Genomic DNA, 20116 nt, shown 5'->3' with positions numbered 1-20116 from the left:
CTCCCTCCACAGATTTTCTATGGGATTAAGGTCTGGAGACTGGCTAGGCCACTCCAGGACCTTAATGTGCTTCTTCTTGAGCCACTCCTTTGTTGCCTTGGCCGTGTGTTTTGGGTCATTGTCATGCTGGAATACCCATCCACGACCCATTTTCAATGCCCTGGCTGAGGGAAGGAGGTTCTCACCCAAGATTTTATGGTACATGGCCCCGTCCATCGTCCCTTTGATGTGGTGAAGTTGTCCTGTCCCCTTAGCAGAAAAACACCCCCAAAGCATAATGTTTCCACCTCTATGTTTGACGGTGGGGATGGTATTCTTGGGGTCATAGGCAGCATTCCTCCAAACACGGCGAGTTGAGTTGATGCCAAAGAGCTCCATTTTGGTCTCATCTGACCACAACACTTTCATCCAGTTGTCCTTTGAATCATTGGCAAACTTCAGACGGGCATGTATATGTGCTTTCTTGAGCAGGGGGACCTTGCGGGCGCTGCAGGATTTCAGTCCTTCACGGTGTAGTGTGTTACCAACTGTTTTCTTGGTGACTATGGTCCCAGCTGCCTTGAGATCATTGACAAGATCCTCCCGTGTAGTTTTGGGCTGATTCCTCACCGTTCTCATGATCATTGCAACTCCACGAGGTGAGATCTTGCATGGAGCCCCAGGCCGAGGGAGATTGACAGTTCTTTCGTGTTTCTTCCATTTGCAAATAATCGCACCAACTGTTGTCACCTTCTCACCAAGCTGCTTGGCGATGGTCTTGTAGCCCATTCCAGCCTTATGTAGGTCTACAATCTTGTCCCTGACATCCTTGGAGAGCTCGTTGGTCTTAGCCATGGTGGAGAGTTTGGAATCTGATTGATTGAGTGCTCTTCTAATCTCAGCTTGTTACCTGTATTAAAGACACCTGGGAGCCAGAAATCTTTCTGTTTGAGAGGGGGTCAAATACTTATTTTCCTCATTAAAATGCAAATCAATTTATAACATTTTTGACATGCGTTTTTCTGGATTTTGTTGTTGTTATTCTGTCTCTCACTGTTCAAATTAACCTACCATAAAAATTATAGACTGATCATTTCTTTGTCAGTGGGCAAACGTACAAAATCAGCAGGGGATCAAATACTTTTTTCCCTCATTGTACATATATAAATCATCTACCATCATGCTGGTCACCCCCCCCCCCCTCGTGTGCCATGCTGGCCTTCATAGGTGCTCGCTTACACCACTTGCCACAAAAGTCTGTTTAGGCTGTACAGGGAATCGTTGTCTTTGTTGTATGGCTCCTAGGTCGACTCAGCCTAAAATAAGTCCCTGGTGCAGTGCGTAAAAATCACCACTGGGGAAATAGAGGCGGCTGGATGTGGTGTTGACCACCCACCCCCTCGCGTGCCATGCCAGTCTTCATAGGTGTCCGCTAACAGGACTTGCCCAAACAGTATGTTTAATGCTATATGGGAGATCTTTGTATGACCAGTGGGAAGGGGTAGTGGTTAGCACAATTCCCACTCACGAGCAATAACAGACAGATATCTGAACCGGTTCTGAGCATCCCCTAGGTTAACCCAGTCTTAAATGAGTACCTAATGCGTATGTAAAACATCAGTACTGCGTAGCCAAAGGTGGCTGGCGTTGTGCAGGCTATCCTCCCTCTCATGTGCCATTTCAGCCTTCATAGGTGCACGCTAACAGCACTTGCCCCAACAGTCTGTTAAAGGCTATTCAGGGGATCTTTGTATGATGCTGAGAATATCTCAAGATCAATGAGGAAGTGAGCAGGTAAGGGAGGTTTCAACACGTGGTGTTGAGAAGAAACAAAGAAGGTGCAACACGAACGGCTGTGGAGATGCCACTGGTGCCCGGCAGAAGGAGCCTGAGGGAGACCGAGGGTGGTGAGATGTATGTATTTGTATGTTGAACTAGTTTCACACCGTACATAGCCAACTACGCTAATCGGAGGTGCAGGGGAAGGACAAACTAAACACAAAAAGCTGTTCTAAATAAATTCGTTTTCGATCTAGATTTAAATGCACATAGCTCCGGTGGCTTCCTAGTATTGGAAGGAGGAGCGTTCTAGACGGCCGCAGAAGCGCATCTGAAAGCACGTGATGCAGTGACCATCTATCTTCGATTGTTAGCCAAATAAATAACTACATCGTCTGGTATGCAGGAGGGCGTGGGTTCGATCCCGACCCTGACGGCTGCTGTATATTTGGAGTTTACAGGTTCTCCCCGTGGTCGTGTGTATTTTTCTCCAGGTCCTCCAATCTTTCCCTCCACATTTAGAATCAACATCACGCGTTTAGAGTATTTTGCTGCAGTAAATTCCCACGTGACAATGAGCTACTTAGTTGAGCTATCATTTGTGATAGCCAGGTCACTTCTGAAAAAGAGCTACACAGCTCAGTGGGCCTTACCTGGTAAACTAAAAAGACTTTTGTTTAGTTTCGAGATGGGAGCATGCAGATTTGAGCAGCTAACCCCACGCAGCAATCGGACTTCTGGCCAAGAAAAACATTCCATTGCACTTGTTCGTCAAATCAGAGCGGTCATCTCAAGAGGTCGGTAAAATGAGTTCCACATTGTGAGAAATCAAAATTGGTCGTCCTATGGAGAGACTGGCCCCACCATAGGAATGTGTAATTTCCACTTCAAGGTCAGGGTGCATATATGGAGATGAGCGTCACCTGATGCGCTTACGAGTAATACTGCATGCGAGTATTTCGACACCGCCGCAATAAATACATTTGTTTAACACGCTTTCACGATCAATATCATCCATAACAGAATTTTTTTGGGTTAGATCGCATACATATATAAATGTGTCGTTAAACCCGCCACTACTCGACACAGCCACATTGTGGGAATGGATACCCATTGTGATTTATATGCATTCATTAATCCCCCTCCCAACTTCTCTAAAGAAGGGCTCACAAGTGACGTCATCACATCTGCCCCTCTATTTAAGGAACGAAATAGGAAGATTTCTCCACAAATCTGGCTGTCGCCTGATGAAGCTGGTTGTAATTACAGTGGTTCCCCGGAGATCGAACTTAATTCGTTCCAGAAGGCCATTCGAACACCGATTTGTTCGAACACCGAATTAATTTTCCCCATAAGAATTAATGTAAATGACATTAATTGGTTCCAGACACAAGAAATCTATCATTATAAAGCATTTTTACACGAAATTTACAGTAATTACATGCATAAAATCATATAAAAAAACAAGAAACACAATACATAAATTAAATAAATGAATAAATATATGGAATAAATGAAATAAATTAACATTGAACTTCACTTTACCTGTAGTAAGGAGAGTTGATGGCTTGAGTGGAAGCTGGTGAGGAGGAGGAGGTGGTGGTGTTATTGTTTGGAAGGGGAGTCCCCTTTGTCTGGGCAAGCGTCATGCACGCTGGCCATACGCGTCTCAGCCGTACAGGTTCTTTCAAGTCGCGATTGCCCGTTCGACCTCCGAATTTCGTTTGGTTTCCGGGGCAAAAAATGTTCGGAAATGTCGTTCGAACACCTATTTGTTCGAGTTCTGGTGCGTTCGATCTCCGAGGTTCTACTGTACTGGCGAAACATCGTACTCAGATTGTAAATGTTGTGGCCTTGCTCTCCAACACACCGGTCTGCTGTACTAGTAACGAATTGGCATGTTCTATTTACGTGACAACCCTTAGTATTTGGCTGTGTCGGGTGGTGGCAGTTAAACGACACATTTATATATTTGTGCGATCTAACCCCCCAAAATAAATCTGTATTATGGAAGAAATACATAGCTTTCACTCAGTTTCACAGTATAATATAAATAGTATACAGACCTGGTACGCGCCTGCGTGCTTGTGGTGGGCTCGTTTTCAGTATTTAATATCATCAAGTACACAACAAACATGAAAGCACAAACAATTGTAATAACTTATTACCGAGCATTATCTTCGACGCACTCGAACTTTGCTCTGGCACGCGACGACGCAGCCGTCGCAGCACGACCCAGCGCCGGCCCATCGAAGCTTTGCACAAGTTACAAAACACAATTTTAAACATCGTTAAGTATTAAACAAATGCGTTCATCGTCGCCGTGATTTCTCTCGGCATGCACGGCACTCAATCATCCCGATATTTCTTTTTTGCAGCGGAAAGGTTTTTAGCGGCAGGAGTTGTGCCGTCTTATCTCCGGAACGGTCATATATCAAATGCGTGTGCTGGATTTTCAATCGGCCCTTTGCTTCTTATACGTATTTAAGTGACGATTAAAGCATAATCTCTGAACGTTGTGATTGTCCTTGTGGTTGAAAATTTGCGATGTCGCCGTTAATTAATATTGACGTCAAAATTGTGGTGGAAATTCTCAACTCTGTAATTGAATAAGAAACTGTATTGGTTTTAATTCCTTCAATTTTTTTTCCTGTTCGTATAATTGGCTGATTAACAAACAATCCCATGTGTGGGTGACCATAATTGCTTTCGGTTATATATTTGACATATCAGTGATGAGTTAATAGATTAAATCATTTGAATGTTTTATTTTTATCATGAGGGTATAATTGTCAGGCGCTTTATATATTTAAACTTCCACTGTGCAAGAACCTTTGAAAGCTGATGTAAAGTGATAGGCTGTTTTTTTTATCCCAGCAGCATATGCTCATCAACAGCCCGTTGAACAAGTGCCTGATGTTCCCACCAAGTATGTGTCTGTTCCGTGTCTGTGTGGGGGGTTGCGGTGGCGCATTGGTTAGTGCACCGCACTACGAACCTGGCGACCGGAGTTCGATTCCCACTCACAGCCAACACCAAGTGATGATTATCTGAGCCAGTCGTCCTGGGCCTCCCCGACCTGGTGCGGTGTGTAAAACATCGCCACTAGAGAGACAAAAAGGCGGCCGGGCGTGGTGCTGGCCACCCACCAACCTCATGTACCGTGCCAGCCTTCATAGGTGCTTGTGAACAGCACTTGCCCCAAAAGTCCGTAAAGGGATATTTTTGCGTCTTTGTGTGCGTCTATCATTGTGTGTCTCTGTGCATCTTTCTGTTTCTGTTTCTATCTTTGTTGCTCTCAGAGAGACAGAGAGCCGTCGAGATGCAGAAACACATGTCCGAGCCGAAAGGCATGGGGCCTTGTAGTGCAGAAATATTTATAAAGTTATGCGCTGCCTTGGCAAATCGTTGGAAATGGTGTAGTAATTAATTTTAAAAAAAGCTTACTCTTGAAATACTATTTTTGGTCTGGAAATACTTTTTTGCTGATACACATAAACATGTTTTATTTAAAGCTTTCGTGGCTGCAGGGATTCATATTCTTGGTTCTTTCGGTAAAGTCACGTAGAAGGGAAACAATAAAATAATAAAAATATACAACAATAAAATTCTCACGACGTTTCGACTGCAACACAAGCAATCATCATCAGGTGTGAAAAACACAGCAATGATGACACACCCGATGATGATTGCTTGTGTTGCAGTCGAAACGTCGTGAGAATTTGATTGCTTTATATTTGTGAAGTATTGGAAAATGACGGCAGGAAACTCCTTGACGGGAACACACTTCTTTTATTAAATCTTAACTTGTAACGATACAACGCGTGGCCTCTCTTCTTCACAATGCGGTCACCATACAACGGTACAACTCGTGACCTCTTCTCTCCGCCCTACGCTTCTCTTGACTCTCGTAGATTCTGTGCTGCTGGCTCTCTGTGCCTCGTGTAGACTCCGCGCCTCGGCTACACTCTTCTCTCGTCTCGTGTAGACTCTGCGCCTCTGCTACACTCTTCACTCGTCGCGTGTAGACCTTACGCCTCTGCTACACTCTTTACTCGTCTCGTGTAGACTTTACATCTCTCTCTGGCTACACCGTATGCATACTCGGCTCGTGTAGACCTTTCTCTCTCTCTGGCTACACCGTATGCATACTCGGCTCGTGTAGACCTTTCTCTCTCTCTGGCTACACACTATACATCGCTCAGCTCGTGTAGACCTTTCTCTCTCTCTGGCTACACACTATACATTACTCAGCTCGTGTAGACCTTTCTCTCTCTCTGGCTACACACTATACATTACTCAGCTCGTGTAGACCGTTCTCTCTCTCTGGCTACACACTTATACCTTACTCTCCTCTACTCTCCATTACTCTCCTCTCCGGGCTCTATCTCTGCACCTTCGTCTTCATTCTTAGATGGTTCCACTTCTGCCCTCTACTCCTCTGTGCATCACCTTATATATCTCTTCCTCCCGGGAGACGGAGCGGATGCGGACCTCAACGTCGGCACCGCTCCTCAGTTACCCAATCACCACGCGCTATCTCTACGATCCATTTTCCCCCCAGCGCGTGTTTCCACTCCCCGACCAATCACACCGCGCTGCCCCCCGATCACTCCCTCTCAGCGCATCACCGGCACACAGCCAATCAGCAGCACTACCCCCACCCGCGCACTGACGCCTGCTCCTCCCCGTCAGCGCGCGTCACCACACACACACCCGTACATACGCGCTGGCACACAACGTATACACCCAGCGCGTATCACCACTACATCACCCCCTCCCACATAGCTCGCAGCTGGCCCGGCTGCTAACAACAACCAACCGCAACGATAAGACGACAACCAAACAAAAAAAACCCTGTAACCCCCCAGTGTGCCCCGTAACATAACAACAACAACTATGTACAGATTGACAATGAACACGAAAAGCCAACAATAACACAATACAAACAAATTCCAAAAAACGAACGCGCCCCACGTCCCTGCGACTACACGCAGTGACGAGGCGCTCCAACTGCCCCGACTCCTCACGAGGCAGGTCACGCAAAGTAGCACGACCTGGCGCGAGTCCGTCTGGCTGGTCCGTCATATGGGACGGGACACTGACGACCGTCCGGCGGTTCCGGCTGCTCCAGACGGCGCGGAACGGGCCTGAAAGGGCCGGCCCCGCCGCGGAGATCCGGCCGCCGGTGATCGGCAGCTGTCAGTTCCGAGACACCTGGGAGCAGATCAGGCGAAAATATGTGTGGATCAGGCAGAGACATTTCCCCCTCTGGGTCGCCGGTCACGTCACACGCCCGGCCATCACGACACAAGGGGAGGGCATATGGAGGCGAGAACGGTTTCAGTCGGGAGGGGTGAACGTACCAACGGCGCTTTCCCCACTTTATCTGAACGCACTGGGGCCGTGCAACGCGCACGACCTCCACGGGTCCCCTCCACGGTCTCAACAATTTAGGCGACGTAGCCAAGGGTGCCTGAGGGCAATGCAGCCAGGCCCTGTCACCTGGTTTCCATTCGTGCATGGACACCTTCCGTGCCCGCAACCGTTCATTAGCAATTTGGCGAGCCCGCGAATTAAGCCGTGCGGCCTCCCTCGCCTCTGTCAGCTTGTGAATATTAAACTTAATATGTTCTGCCAATTTAGAATTAGTTCGTGGAGCGGACAGGCCAAGTTGCGTTTCCATTGGCGGGTCAGCTTCCCGACCGTACATCAAATAGAATGGGGAAAACCCCGTAGCTGCATGGGGGGCCATTCTATACGCGGCAAGGACTCCCGGGACCTGCAGGTCCCAATCTACATGTGCCTCGCACACCTGCTGGCACAGCATGGAAGTCAAAGTTTTGTGGAGTCTCTCCACCATCCCGTCTGTCTGCGGGTGGTATGGGGAGGTACGCACCTTCTTGGTACCCAACAGATCGCACACCTCTTGCAACAATTTACTCGAAAAATTTTTACCTTGGTCGGTCAGCAGGCGTTCGGGAGCCCCCTTGTCCAGGACATAGCCTGGACGAAGGCGTCCGTCACAGCCGCTGCCGACTGGTTAGCGAGAGGCCACGCCATAGGCCATCGGGTAAAGTATTCGACCCCCACTAACAAATATTTATTCCCTCTCGGCGTGACTGGGAAGGGCCCCAAAATATCGAGTGCAACGAGCTCGTTGGTACGCGAGACCTGAATAGATTGCAGCGGTGGATTAGCTGCCACGGGCGGTGGTTTACGCCTGGCGCACTCAACGCACCCCTTCAGAATATTTACCACATCACTTCCCATTCCCGGCCAGTAATAGTCACGCTGAAGCAGGGCAAGCGTCTTGTTAACTCCCAAGTGCAAGAGGCGTTCGTGTGCCGCCAAGACAACCCTCCCCCTCACAGCGGAAGGCACCACGAGTGCGTTCCGCCGGGACAAACTGTCCCATCTCAATAACATGCCCTGCTCAAGTACATAGGAGCCGATACGCTCCTGGTCCCCCTCGGGACCCCCAACCTTGCGGCGCAATGCTAGCAGCGAGCTGTCCGCCATCTGGAGACGGCCCCATTCGCTGAGCGACAACGAGAGCAGCGAGTCCCGACCCTGAGAGGCAGTGGAATCATCCACGATCGGTGCGCCCGCTGTCGCAGCCAGTGCCCCCATCTCCCCCGCAAGCGTCGGTTTACAGCGCGCCGATCCCGACAAACACGCGCATTCATCACAAGGCAACAACCGCGACAAGCAATCGGCATTTGTGTGTCGCAACCCCTTACGGTACGTAGTCGTAAACTGATAGTCCTGGAGGACTTCCAACCAACGCGACAACTGGCCCGAGGGTTGGGCGACCCTCAATGAATACTGTAGCGCCGCGTGGTCCGTTCGGACCGTAAAGTGACGACCATAGAGATATGGCCTAAACTGCTGCACAAAAAAGACAATGGCAAGCAGCTCGCGACGGGTGACGCAGTAGCGCTGCTCCGCCGGAGACAACACCCTACTACCGTAGGCGACAACTCTTTCGACACCCCCAACGACTTGGGATAGCACCCCCCCAATGCCCGTGTTGCTAGCATCCGTGTCCAGCAAAAAGGGCCTCGCAAAATCGGGATAACACAAGGGTGGGGCACCCACCAAGGCGTCCCGGAGGGAGCGAAACGCGGCCTCCTCCTCCGGTCCCCATTTGAACTTCACTCCCTTCGCCGTTAGAGCGTGCAAGGGTTTTGCAATAGTGGCGAAGTGCTCAACGAACCGCCGATAATAAGAAGCAAACCCGATGAAACTACGCACGTCGGAAACGGACGTAGGTGTCGGCCACGAACCGACACAATCCGTCTTCGCGGGATCGGTGGAGATCCCTGAAGAATCGACAATGTGACCCAAGTATCTAACCGACTTCCGAAGGAGGTGACATTTGGCCGGTTTAAATTTCAGCTTAGCCGATCGCATTCGCAAGAACACCCCTCTCAATCGCTGGAGGTGTTCTTCAAACGTTTTACTGAAAACAATGACATCGTCCATATAAATCAAGCATGTATCCCACTGTAAGCCCGACAAAACCAACTCCATAAGTCGCTGAAACGTCGCTGGAGAGGAGTGAAGTCCCATGGGTAACCGGTTAAACTGGAACAGCCCCCCTGGAGTCTGAAATGCTGTCTTAGGTTTCGACTCTTCGTCGAGCGGCAACTGCCAAAACCCCGATAACAAATCAAGAGTCCAAAAATATCGCGCACCAGACAATGCATCGAGGGACTCATCCATCCTGGGGAGCGGATACGCGTCAGCCACAGAGATCTTATTCAGGCGACGGAAATCAACGCAGAATCGCAGGGACCCGTCCTGCTTCTTAACTAGCACAATAGGCGCTCCCCACGGGCTAGAGGAGGGCGAAATAATATCGGCTTCTAGCATTTCGTTAACAGCCGACTGAACGTGTTCCTTCTCCACGGGACTCAGTCGGAAGGGATTTAGCTTGACCGGCGCCGCATCGCCCGTTTCAATGTGGTGGTGCAACAAATCCGTGCACCCAATGTCATACTTATGTTTACTGAACACATCAGAGAATTCTATGAGCAACTCGCGCAGCGCACCCAACTGCGCCGCCGACAAATCGTCCGAGGCGGCGCATAGCGAATGGACCCACTCAAGGTCTTCCCTTGGCTCAACGTTCCGCGCGGGGCTCGAGCCCACCTGCGCAACCAACCCATCATCCACAGGGACCCGCGCCGCGTGAGCCAGCACGGTGCCCTGCGGAATGACAGCTGGCCGCGACCCCGCGTTCAAAACCATCACAAACGGATCCCTGTCAGCCCGCACCAAAGTGTGAGCCACCGATAAATCAAGACCCCCGACAGCCTTGTTAGAAGGACCCAAAAGCATACTCTGTTCCGAAGCCTCCCTCACCCATGGTTTCCGCAACCGGAGGGGAATCAACATCTGTGAACCCGGGGGCACTTGCACGGTCTGTGTCGCCACCGCTTGTATCGTAGCGCACGCCGTCCGAATGTCAGTAGGGCTCGTCAAAAATGAAATCCGGCGACCCGAAGGCAGTTCAATGCATCGTTGATCGATGAGAATTTTAATAGGCATTTTAGCCAAAAAATCAGTGCCCAAAAGACACGGAACTGCCAAAGAAGACGAAACGAAAACGGGTCCCGACAATTTGATATCTCCAATGCAAATGGACGCCCTAACCTGACCGATAATGCCCAACGATCCCCCATTAGCGGCGTAAAATGGCACATCCACTGGAAGCAGCGGACGACATTGGACTGGAAGAATATTATAAATGAGGTCCGATATAATAGTTGCCGATGCCCCCGTGTCCACTAACACCCTAATCTCGACCCCATCAATAGATCCCGTAACAACGGATGAACCCGCCGAAGCAGCCACAATTCTATGCCCCAATTCCGCCCATTCAATGTCTCCCTGGTCCCGGCCGAACCCCCCTCGCCGAACCGAATCCCCGAACCTTAACCGGCCCTCCTCCGCCGCAACGCGGCGTCCCATGTGTGCCGAATAAACAGGCCGAGCGTGTGAGGTGCCGCGACTTGCCGGGGAATGTAGAGATGACTTGGGCTCTCGGTCGTCGTCCAGCCGAGCTCCCATGGCGCGCTGGCGCGGAGCGCGGCACCCGGACGCCACGTGGCCCCGGAGGCCGCAGTTATAGCACGTGACGAGGGTCGGAGTAGATCTTGGTTGCTCCGACTTTCGGCCCGATCGCAGAGGCGACCGGGCCCCCGGCCTCCAGTCCCCTGGTCGTCCCGTGGCGAACGCCTCCTCTCGTGGGCTGACGACTTGGGGTTCGGTGACCACCGAACCCGGGGCTGCGACGACAGCAACGTTGCAACCAACGCCTTGTTTCCGTTGTAGGGCCTCGTGCGCTTGAATACTCGTGGCGACTCTCAAAGAAGAAATATCAATCTCGTCAGCTGTGTTGATAGGGACCCCCAGGTCCTGCGCCAACTTAAGCAGCTGCTCCAAAACCATCGCGTCTTGACCCTCCTCGTCCATCCGAGGGAACGCAGCATCAGCAAGAGCCAGCAACGCCGTGCGATAGGCCAGCGCGATCTCCGTGGCCGCTTTCCGTCTTGCGTAGAAATGATGGCGGCACGCCGAGGGAGGTCCGTAGACCCTGGCCAACAAACCCAGCGCATCCTTCAGCGTGGAGCGGTCCGACTTCCGTGCCGACCTGAAGGCCGCGAGCGCGTCGTCGTCCAGCATGGCGGGCAACGCCCGCAGCGCCGTAGCATCGGACCACGCTGACATCTCTTGATGCGCCAAAAACCTTCGCTGAAATTGGCCCCAGTCTCCGCCTTCCGCCTTGAAGGCTGACAATGTGGGCAGACGCTGCTGAAAAATGAAGTCCTCCGCCTCGTGGTTCCTCTCCGCCTCTCCGTCGGTGTGTAAGATGGCGGCTCCAGCGGCAGACGTAAAATGGCGGACCCCCTCGCGCGCTGATGACGTCGATGCGCGCGCTTGGGAACCCACCACCACGTGGCGCTCGCCGTTCCCGCCAAAAGTAGGCCCAGGCGCCATGGCGGGAATCCCCCATTCGTTTTGGCGGGAATCTGCGGGGCGACCTTGTAAAATGTCCCCCACCGTCCCCGCTCCTCCCGACGAGCTGATCTCCGCCAAGATGGACGCGGCGGCGAGCAGCAGCTCCGCCAGTCGGGAGTGCGCCTCACGAAGCACGGCCACGGTCTCCGGTCGCTCGCCCGGCGCCGTCGACGGATCCTGTAGCGTGGGCAAGTCGTTCTCCTCGCCCCCCGCCACCAGCGGCCCCGAGTCGTCCAGGTTTTCCTCGCGGTCAATCCCGTGGGTCCTACGGGTCTTCCTTGTCTCCATGCTTGGAAGCCCGTTTCACTTCTGACGCCAGATGAAGTATTGGAAAATGACGGCAGGAAACTCCTTGACGGGAACACACTTCTTTTATTAAATCTTGACTTGTAACGATACAACGCGTGGCCTCTCTTCTTCACAATGCGGTCACCATACAACGGTACAACTCGTGACCTCTTCTCTCCGCCCTACGCTTCTCTTGACTCTCGTAGATTCTGTGCTGCTGGCTCTCTGTGCCTCGTGTAGACTCCGCGCCTCGGCTACACTCTTCTCTCGTCTCGTGTAGACTCTGCGCCTCTGCTACACTCTTCACTCGTCGCGTGTAGACCTTACGCCTCTGCTACACTCTTTACTCGTCTCGTGTAGACTTTACATCTCTCTCTGGCTACACCGTATGCATACTCGGCTCGTGTAGACCTTTCTCTCTCTCTGGCTACACCGTATGCATACTCGGCTCGTGTAGACCTTTCTCTCTCTCTGGCTACACACTATACATCGCTCAGCTCGTGTAGACCTTTCTCTCTCTCTGGCTACACACTATACATTACTCAGCTCGTGTAGACCTTTCTCTCTCTCTGGCTACACACTATACATTACTCAGCTCGTGTAGACCGTTCTCTCTCTCTGGCTACACACTTATACCTTACTCTCCTCTACTCTCCATTACTCTCCTCTCCGGGCTCTATCTCTGCACCTTCGTCTTCATTCTTAGATGGTTCCACTTCTGCCCTCTACTCCTCTGTGCATCACCTTATATATCTCTTCCTCCCGGGAGACGGAGCGGATGCGGACCTCAACGTCGGCACCGCTCCTCAGTTACCCAATCACCACGCGCTATCTCTACGATCCATTTTCCCCCCAGCGCGTGTTTCCACTCCCCGACCAATCACACCGCGCTGCCCCCCGATCACTCCCTCTCAGCGCATCACCGGCACACAGCCAATCAGCAGCACTACCCCCACCCGCGCACTGACGCCTGCTCCTCCCCGTCAGCGCGCGTCACCACACACACACCCGTACATACGCGCTGGCACACAACGTATACACCCAGCGCGTATCACCACTACATTTGTATTGTTTCCCTTCTACGTGACTTTACCGAAAGAACCAAGAATACACATAAACATGTTATGTTTGTGCAATGAGACTGACCATTGTTTAGTTCTTCATAGTTACGGTACTCACAATTGGTCTGTGCAGGGCATAATTGCTTCATGCATTCTAAGCTTAACGGACTTTACAGTGTTCATGGAGAGCTCTTACATATGACATCAGGCAACCCTGCAGCATTGCTTTAACAGGCCACACACGCTGCTGATGAGACTCAGAGAAACCAAAACCAGTTTTTTGCCCGAACAAAAGTTGCTGGGGAAAAAGATCATTGGTCTCCGAGGCTGATGCATCTAAATTTGATTTAGTTTCTGGCATTTAACATCTCTCATTCCTTTTTCCTATTAATTAATTCATTATTTTATTACCCATGGTCCGACAGGCCAGTGCGTCATTTTTTTCTTCATGAAACACATTTTTTTATGGACATTATTATTAGTAGGTTCTTTACGAATGTTGGTTGTAATTAGGTAAATATGTACAGAAGGTACGTTTCAGAATTTTGTCGGGGGCAGGTTGGTGAGATGAGGTCGGTAGGTGAATGGGTGTGGGTACTTAGGCAGGTTGGTAGTTTTCACATGCCCACTTTTACCAAAGCATTATGAACAATTGCAAGTAAGTACCAACGTCATATTGTCTGGTTACAAAGCATTCGGCTTCCGTAGCACGCGAGTCATGCGAGAGTAACAGTGAGAAAAATCTGTAAATATTGACTAACCTTCAAAGTATGGGAAAGCCTTCCTTCATAAGTGGTTTTACAATTTTGCGAGGAAGTCTGGAGGATGCCCAAGGCGTAAACACGCTCGCAGAATGTGTGTGTGTACGAGCGTTCTGAATAGCATGCGGACCTGTCCACACACGTCATTTGTGTTCGAAGCTTGTATTCGTTTTACTGTGCATCTTTACCGTGTTTCTTAGTCTGTGGGATTGTTTTTCTTAAATTGTTTGTGTTACATAATAGAACGGAAAATTATTCTTGTGCAACGGTGGTGTGCTAGGACCTAGTTAAGAATGATACATTTCACACACAAGTAGTTTATACAGCAAACCCTTAATATTCGGGGGTCCAATAATCGCGGTTTTCCTTATGCACGTCGAATTGATTGTTGTGCTGTTTGCAGCATTGTGTTTTCAGTATTAGTGGGGTTATGTTTTAAGTATTCACGGGGTTGCGCTAAAGTATTGGTGGCCGTAGCTCGCTACTGACTATCCGTGGTGAGGCGTTGGAGCGGCGTGGGTCATGGTTGAGTTGTCCCCCACGCGACACCGCTCTCCTGCCCTGTCAGCCTCTGACTGCTGCACCATTTGCAACGTGAGCACTCTTCTTTACGTGCGTATACAGTACCGTATAGTAGCCAAGTATTTAATCGTGCATCGATATTTTCACTTTTAAATATGTTTGTGTTCATGATTATTAAAGGTAAGTTACATAACACTGCTTGAGCGTATTGGCACAAATAGCAGAAAGTGGAAACAAATGACAATGTGCAGGGGACACCTACGGCCAATCTTCCCATGGATCGTGATGATGATGATGGTAAAGAATGGAAGTGACACGATGGAAGTGATGTCACTTCCACATTTTCGGATTGACCCCAAAATTTTTGTTCCCAGATTATCCCCAAATTGTATAACTAGCTTCGTTTTTTATTTATTGAATTAACCAGAAAATTTGGATCATGGATAATATCCCCATTTTAACTAAACTATTAAACTTTTATTTTATTTTACCAGATAAGGCCCACTGAGCTATGAAGCGCTTTTCAGAAGCGACCTGGCTATCACAAATGATAGCTCAACAAAGTGGCTTTCCGTCATATGGAAATTACCTGCAGCAAAATACTCTAAACGCATGTTTCTAAATGTGGAGGGAAAGACCGGAGGACCCATAGAAAAATCCACGCGACCACGGGAAGAACATGCAAATCCAAATATACAGCAGGCGTCAGGGTCGGGATCAGGATCAAACCCACCACCTCCTGTATACCAGGCGAGCTAGTTTACATCTTGCCACAGTGGTAACCTACTACCCCCCAGTGAAGCATGTGCATGAAGCCACTCGAGCTCTCTGGGAACATTCTTGAAAATCAATTTAAAGTCATTTTTTCTGTCATTAATGCAATGTCAAATTTTTGTCAGCCTAGGTAGGTATCTAAAAAGATGAGAGCTGCAGGGATGTGTCGCATGATTTATGTGAATTCTGTTAATGGAGAAAATGTGTTTCATGAGATAGCGCAGCAGTGGAAGATGGTTAGAAAGCAATTGGGAGAGAGGGTGAGAGAGGGGATGGATAAATGTGGGGACATCCTTCCCCGTCTATCTGTGACAAGGTTGAGAAGTGACGCATTTGCAGCTTGCTGCGGAGGTCCACGGTTCAAGCCCCTGGTTAATACCATGAGGGCATTAACCGTAGAACCGTACCGCGCGGCCCACTTAACAGTGGACGTTAAAGTTCCCGCGACATTATTCGGAACAGACTTGGCTGTGTCTCCTGGCGACACAGTTCAAATTGCTCGGTACAGAGCAGTGTCATCCCTGACAGCAAAACGACTGCAGGCTGCGCCTATGGAAGACAGCACCGTCGTGATTGCGCCGCCACAATAAGAACACCATGTGAATGCCGAATGTGCTGATGGTTTAATTTGATTTTGGCCTGCAGAGGATTGCAAAGGCACGGTGACCGTGGAGCTGGTGAAGAAGGAAGGCTCTTCGCTGGGTCTCACCGTGTCCGGCGGAGCAGACAAAGACTCCAAACCCCGTGTCTCCAGCCTCCGTGCCGGAGGCGTGGCAGCGAAGTATGTACTCCTGCTTATTTGGTCATTTTCCGTGCGTTCTCAACAAAGCGTGCAATTTTAAAATGTATTTCACCAATTTGTGTGATGGTTGTAGGCAAACGCCACGGTGGAACGGTTAGTGAACTTGACTTTCTAATCCAGAGGTCACCGGTTTGATTCCAGCTCTCGGAGCGGCAGTTAAATCAAAGGGGCACGTTTTTGTCCACCCAGCGGTGTAAATGGATACAGCAGTTCGTTGATCGACACGTTGCGTGTGGTGGAGTAAAGCGTGGGCACGCCCACCTCCTATCAGACATCAGTGCGGAAGAGTAGGCCTAATACTCTCTAATGCCCTCTAGATCTCAGTGGCTCGAGCGAGCAAGCAATTGCACAGTTGCGCCTGATTGCAGCCGTGCTAATGCAGCCGCGGGTTGTGAGTTGATGCCACTTCCGTGTTGCTGTCACTGTGGCAGGGGATAGCCACAATAAGGGACCTCGCCGGCATAGGCCTGGAGCCGCTACACGAGGGCTCTCACCCAACACGACAGGGCTCTGTGAGAGTCGCGTTTGCGGTATGGCTATCTCTAATATATACGTACACTCGCAGAAATCCCCCCCCCACCAAGTTTCTTTATGACTGGGCCGAGAACCGCCAACTTGCTAGTTTAATCAAATCTAAAAATTGTAATTCTAGATTTGATTCTAGATTTGAATCGTCTAATCTTATAGGGTGCTCAGGAGGGTTCCTTATGACACTTCTCCATCGAGTCGGAGTGAACTCGGGAGCTGTGAGCAAGGGTGCAAAGGCTTACCCTTGAAAAGTGAGGGTGCGTAATGCCCTTCACGGCCTATCTGTGGAACCCTTTTTTGCCAGTATCAAAAGGGTAAAGCCAATTCTCTTTTTTTCTTTCATCATTTTAGTATATTGGCCGAAGTTATGTGCTGTGAAGAAGGGCCAATGCCCGAAACGTCGCGGATTGCATATATATTTTCTTCTTTTAAGGCATTGTTGTTGTTGACGGGCGTGCTGATTTTTCTTGTGACTGGCGCTCATGCACAACTGGTGGCCAACGCAGCATCACTGAATAATTTCTCAGTATCACCGAATAATTTCTCAGCGTCACCAAATAATTCTAAGAAGTTAAAGGTAGCTTTATGCTGGAGCTCATAGGAATCGAGGCCACATTGTTCCGTTTATCTGCCTAAGATTGGGAGATGAAAATGTTCTGCCAAAACAATGGGTATCTGCCTTGGTTTGAAATATGGAGCGTGCTGCAGTTAAAACTTAGTGTTGTGGTTTAAATGTGAATTAATTAACATTCTGAAAATGTCGCCTATTTTTTGTTGCTGCTTTATGCACATTGACGATGTTTAAAATACTCTTTGCACGCTGACAAGTGATTTATTAAATAATTTGCATTACATGCTTCGTGTTTGCTGGAGTCGTAAAAGTTCGTTGCTGATGGGCATCTGCATAATTTGTAAACAGCTTACATTTCTTACTCCGAGGGTGACCTCCACAAATTAAAATTTAACTTCACGACGATGTAAAACTTTAGTCCTCCGTAGGGGTCTAAAATGCAATGTTTTGCATCTTGGGCTTGAGTATTAGTACATTATTCTTTGGTTCCTTTCGGTAAAGTCACGTATAAAGAGAAAATAATAAATTAAATAATAGCATACGACGTTTCGATTGCAACACAAGCAATCATCATCAGGTATAAATGAAAGAGAAAACAAACATAGTGAACTTAGAAATATAATGCAATACAACACAGAGAGTCGGCTAACATAACAGTCAACACCCTACCTGGTTGATTACGTTTTTCCAGAGAATGCTAAATTTGAAATTTTTAATGCCCTTTAAAATTTTAGCATTCTCTGGAAGAACGTAATCAACCAGGTAGGGTGTTGACTGTTATGTTAGTCGACTCTCTGTGTTGTATTGCATTATATTTCTAAGTATACTAGGTTTGTTTTCTCTTTCATTTATACCTGATGATGATTGCTTGTGTTGCAATCGAAACGTCGTATGCTATTATTTAATTTATTAATTTCTCTTTATACGTGACTTTACCGAAAGAACCAAAGAGTAATTCCTGCAGTCACGAAAGCTCCAAATTAAGTTTGATTAGTACATTCTTATAGCGCAAGGGAATCGCAAAGGGGATACGTATGTTGGACTTCTCCCGCACCGTACGTAGCCAACCATACTAATTGGAGGTGCGGGGGAAGAACAAGAAACGAAACACAAAAAGCAGTTCTGAATGAGTTTTCATCTAGATTTAAAAGTGTAAAGCTTTGGTGGCTTCCTACTGTCAGAAAGAAGAGCATTCCAGACGGCCGCAGAAGCACATTTGAAGGCGCGCGATGCGGTGACCGTCTTTGTTCGATGGCCGCTCGAGGGTGACCGGAGTTCGTGTGATGGTTTATGTTCCCTGACAAAATCAGCAAGGTACTGTGGTTCATTTGTGGCAAGCACTTTGTGTGTAATGAGTGCGACCTTATGTATTCGTCCGGCAACCGGAAACCAATGCAGCTCGGCGAGCACTGGATGGACACGGTCGGATCTTACAATACCCGTCATGATACATGACAGACAATTTTGTACACGCTGCAGCTTGGTAATGTTTTTTTCCAGACGTCCCGTAGAGTAGTGAGTTGGAATAATTGAGCCTTGTCGATACGATGACACATGCCACCGTGTTGGCTATGTCACCAATTAATAGTGGCCGAATGTGTCGTAGAGCCCTGATATTAAAATTGCAGGATCTGACCATATTTTGCACGTGGTGATCAAATTGACATATTCTGGTCGACTATTGTGCCAATGCTCTTTAGATGAATAGAAAACTGAATCCTGTAGTCCATGACCGCCACACCTGGATCCACTCACTATTTTTTTTTCTGCCTGAGCGTGAGTGCCAACCAGCAGAACCTCTTGATCTTTCTGGATTAAGCAGCATTTCGTTTCGTGCAAACCACACGTTCACCGCTTGCGTGCAATCTTCGAGTTTACCGAGGCTTATAATTGATGATAAGGACCATCTCTGGGACCATTGAGGGTAAATGTGATCATCTCTAAGGAATGCAAAGACTCTTGAGTGTTGTGGGCTGTTGAACATTAAATGTGAGCGTTGCCAGAGAAGGAAAGCTGACGTCGTTTAACGGTCAGCGCACTGCATTTGCAATCCAGAGGTGTCTGGTTCCATCTACCAGTGAGGTATTGCAGTTGAAACAATGGTGCAAAGGTTCATGAATGCCCTCCGGCGTCTTGTCTAGCCAGTAGGTTGTGTGCGGTGAGGTCAAGTGTAGGTATTCACACCTCTTCAAAGCGGTGTGCCTAAATTCCATGTCGATAGTGGCTTCTCTAAAGCTCCCTCCAGTGGAGGGCCATTGCTGCCAGCAGTGGCGTGAGCACAGCAATTGCAGGGCTGCGCCTCTATATGTATCTCTACATTGCAATAGGGATTGCCCCTGAACCCTGTTAATGACACAATGCAAATACTGCGCAGTGTTGCTTCTTGCACAGATGGATTTTAAATATAAACATTTATAAATAAACATTTGTTGAAACACGCATGATTTCATACTAATTAATTATTAACTCACATTTTCGAAAGTTCAATAATTGCTGTGATTTTTCTACAAGAATGCTTAATGAACACCTCTTGAACATATTTGGAGAATAGCGTGTCGAATGTTTTAGGTTTCCGAAACACTCCCGCAATTATGTTTAGCGTTTTCAAGCTTTGAATCGTGATAATTTTTGCGCTTGATTTAACATTGTTCAATTCACTTTTCACATAACGGTCTTCCATTCCCACTGACGAGAGATACTGACATTTAAATGCAGAGTATGTAGCCATGATGTGGGCTGTGTTAAAAAAAATTGTTACAATGAACGTTTACAAAAAATGCCTTATTCAAAGCATAGATGAGGTTTTAAAAGCCGTATTGCACATCTAGAGTCTTGTTATTTTTACTGAGCTTAATATCTGACCTTCGGCTTGAGTCCTTATTTTCAGTTTGGGACTCATCTAAATTTCTAACATATATGCAGTCTGTAGGTGTAAGCTTTTCCAATACAGTTTAAGCCACATTTAGAGATTAAAACTTAGTGTACCGGTTTATGCAAAGTTAAGCATAGATCTTAGTCTTGT

The 20116-nt window shown here is 48.5% G+C and overlaps 1 protein-coding gene across 2 annotated transcripts in view; it reads left to right on the top strand.

Moving 5' to 3' along the window:
- Positions 1-20116, top strand: part of LOC144721212 (glutamate receptor-interacting protein 1-like) — a 338853-nt gene that overhangs the window by 114310 nt on the left and 204427 nt on the right. For both annotated transcript variants that reach the window (XM_078598644.1, XM_078598645.1), the window contains one exon: positions 15839-15974. In XM_078598644.1, coding sequence (XP_078454770.1) covers positions 15839-15974 — 136 coding nt within the window. The remainder of the gene's footprint in view (positions 1-15838; positions 15975-20116) is intronic.

This window comes from Lampetra planeri, chromosome 11, assembly GCF_965212315.1.
Source record: "Lampetra planeri chromosome 11, kcLamPlan1.2.h2, whole genome shotgun sequence".
NCBI classification, from domain to species: domain Eukaryota; kingdom Metazoa; phylum Chordata; class Hyperoartia; order Petromyzontiformes; family Petromyzontidae; genus Lampetra; species Lampetra planeri.
This window is presented reverse-complemented; position numbering and strand designations above follow the sequence as displayed.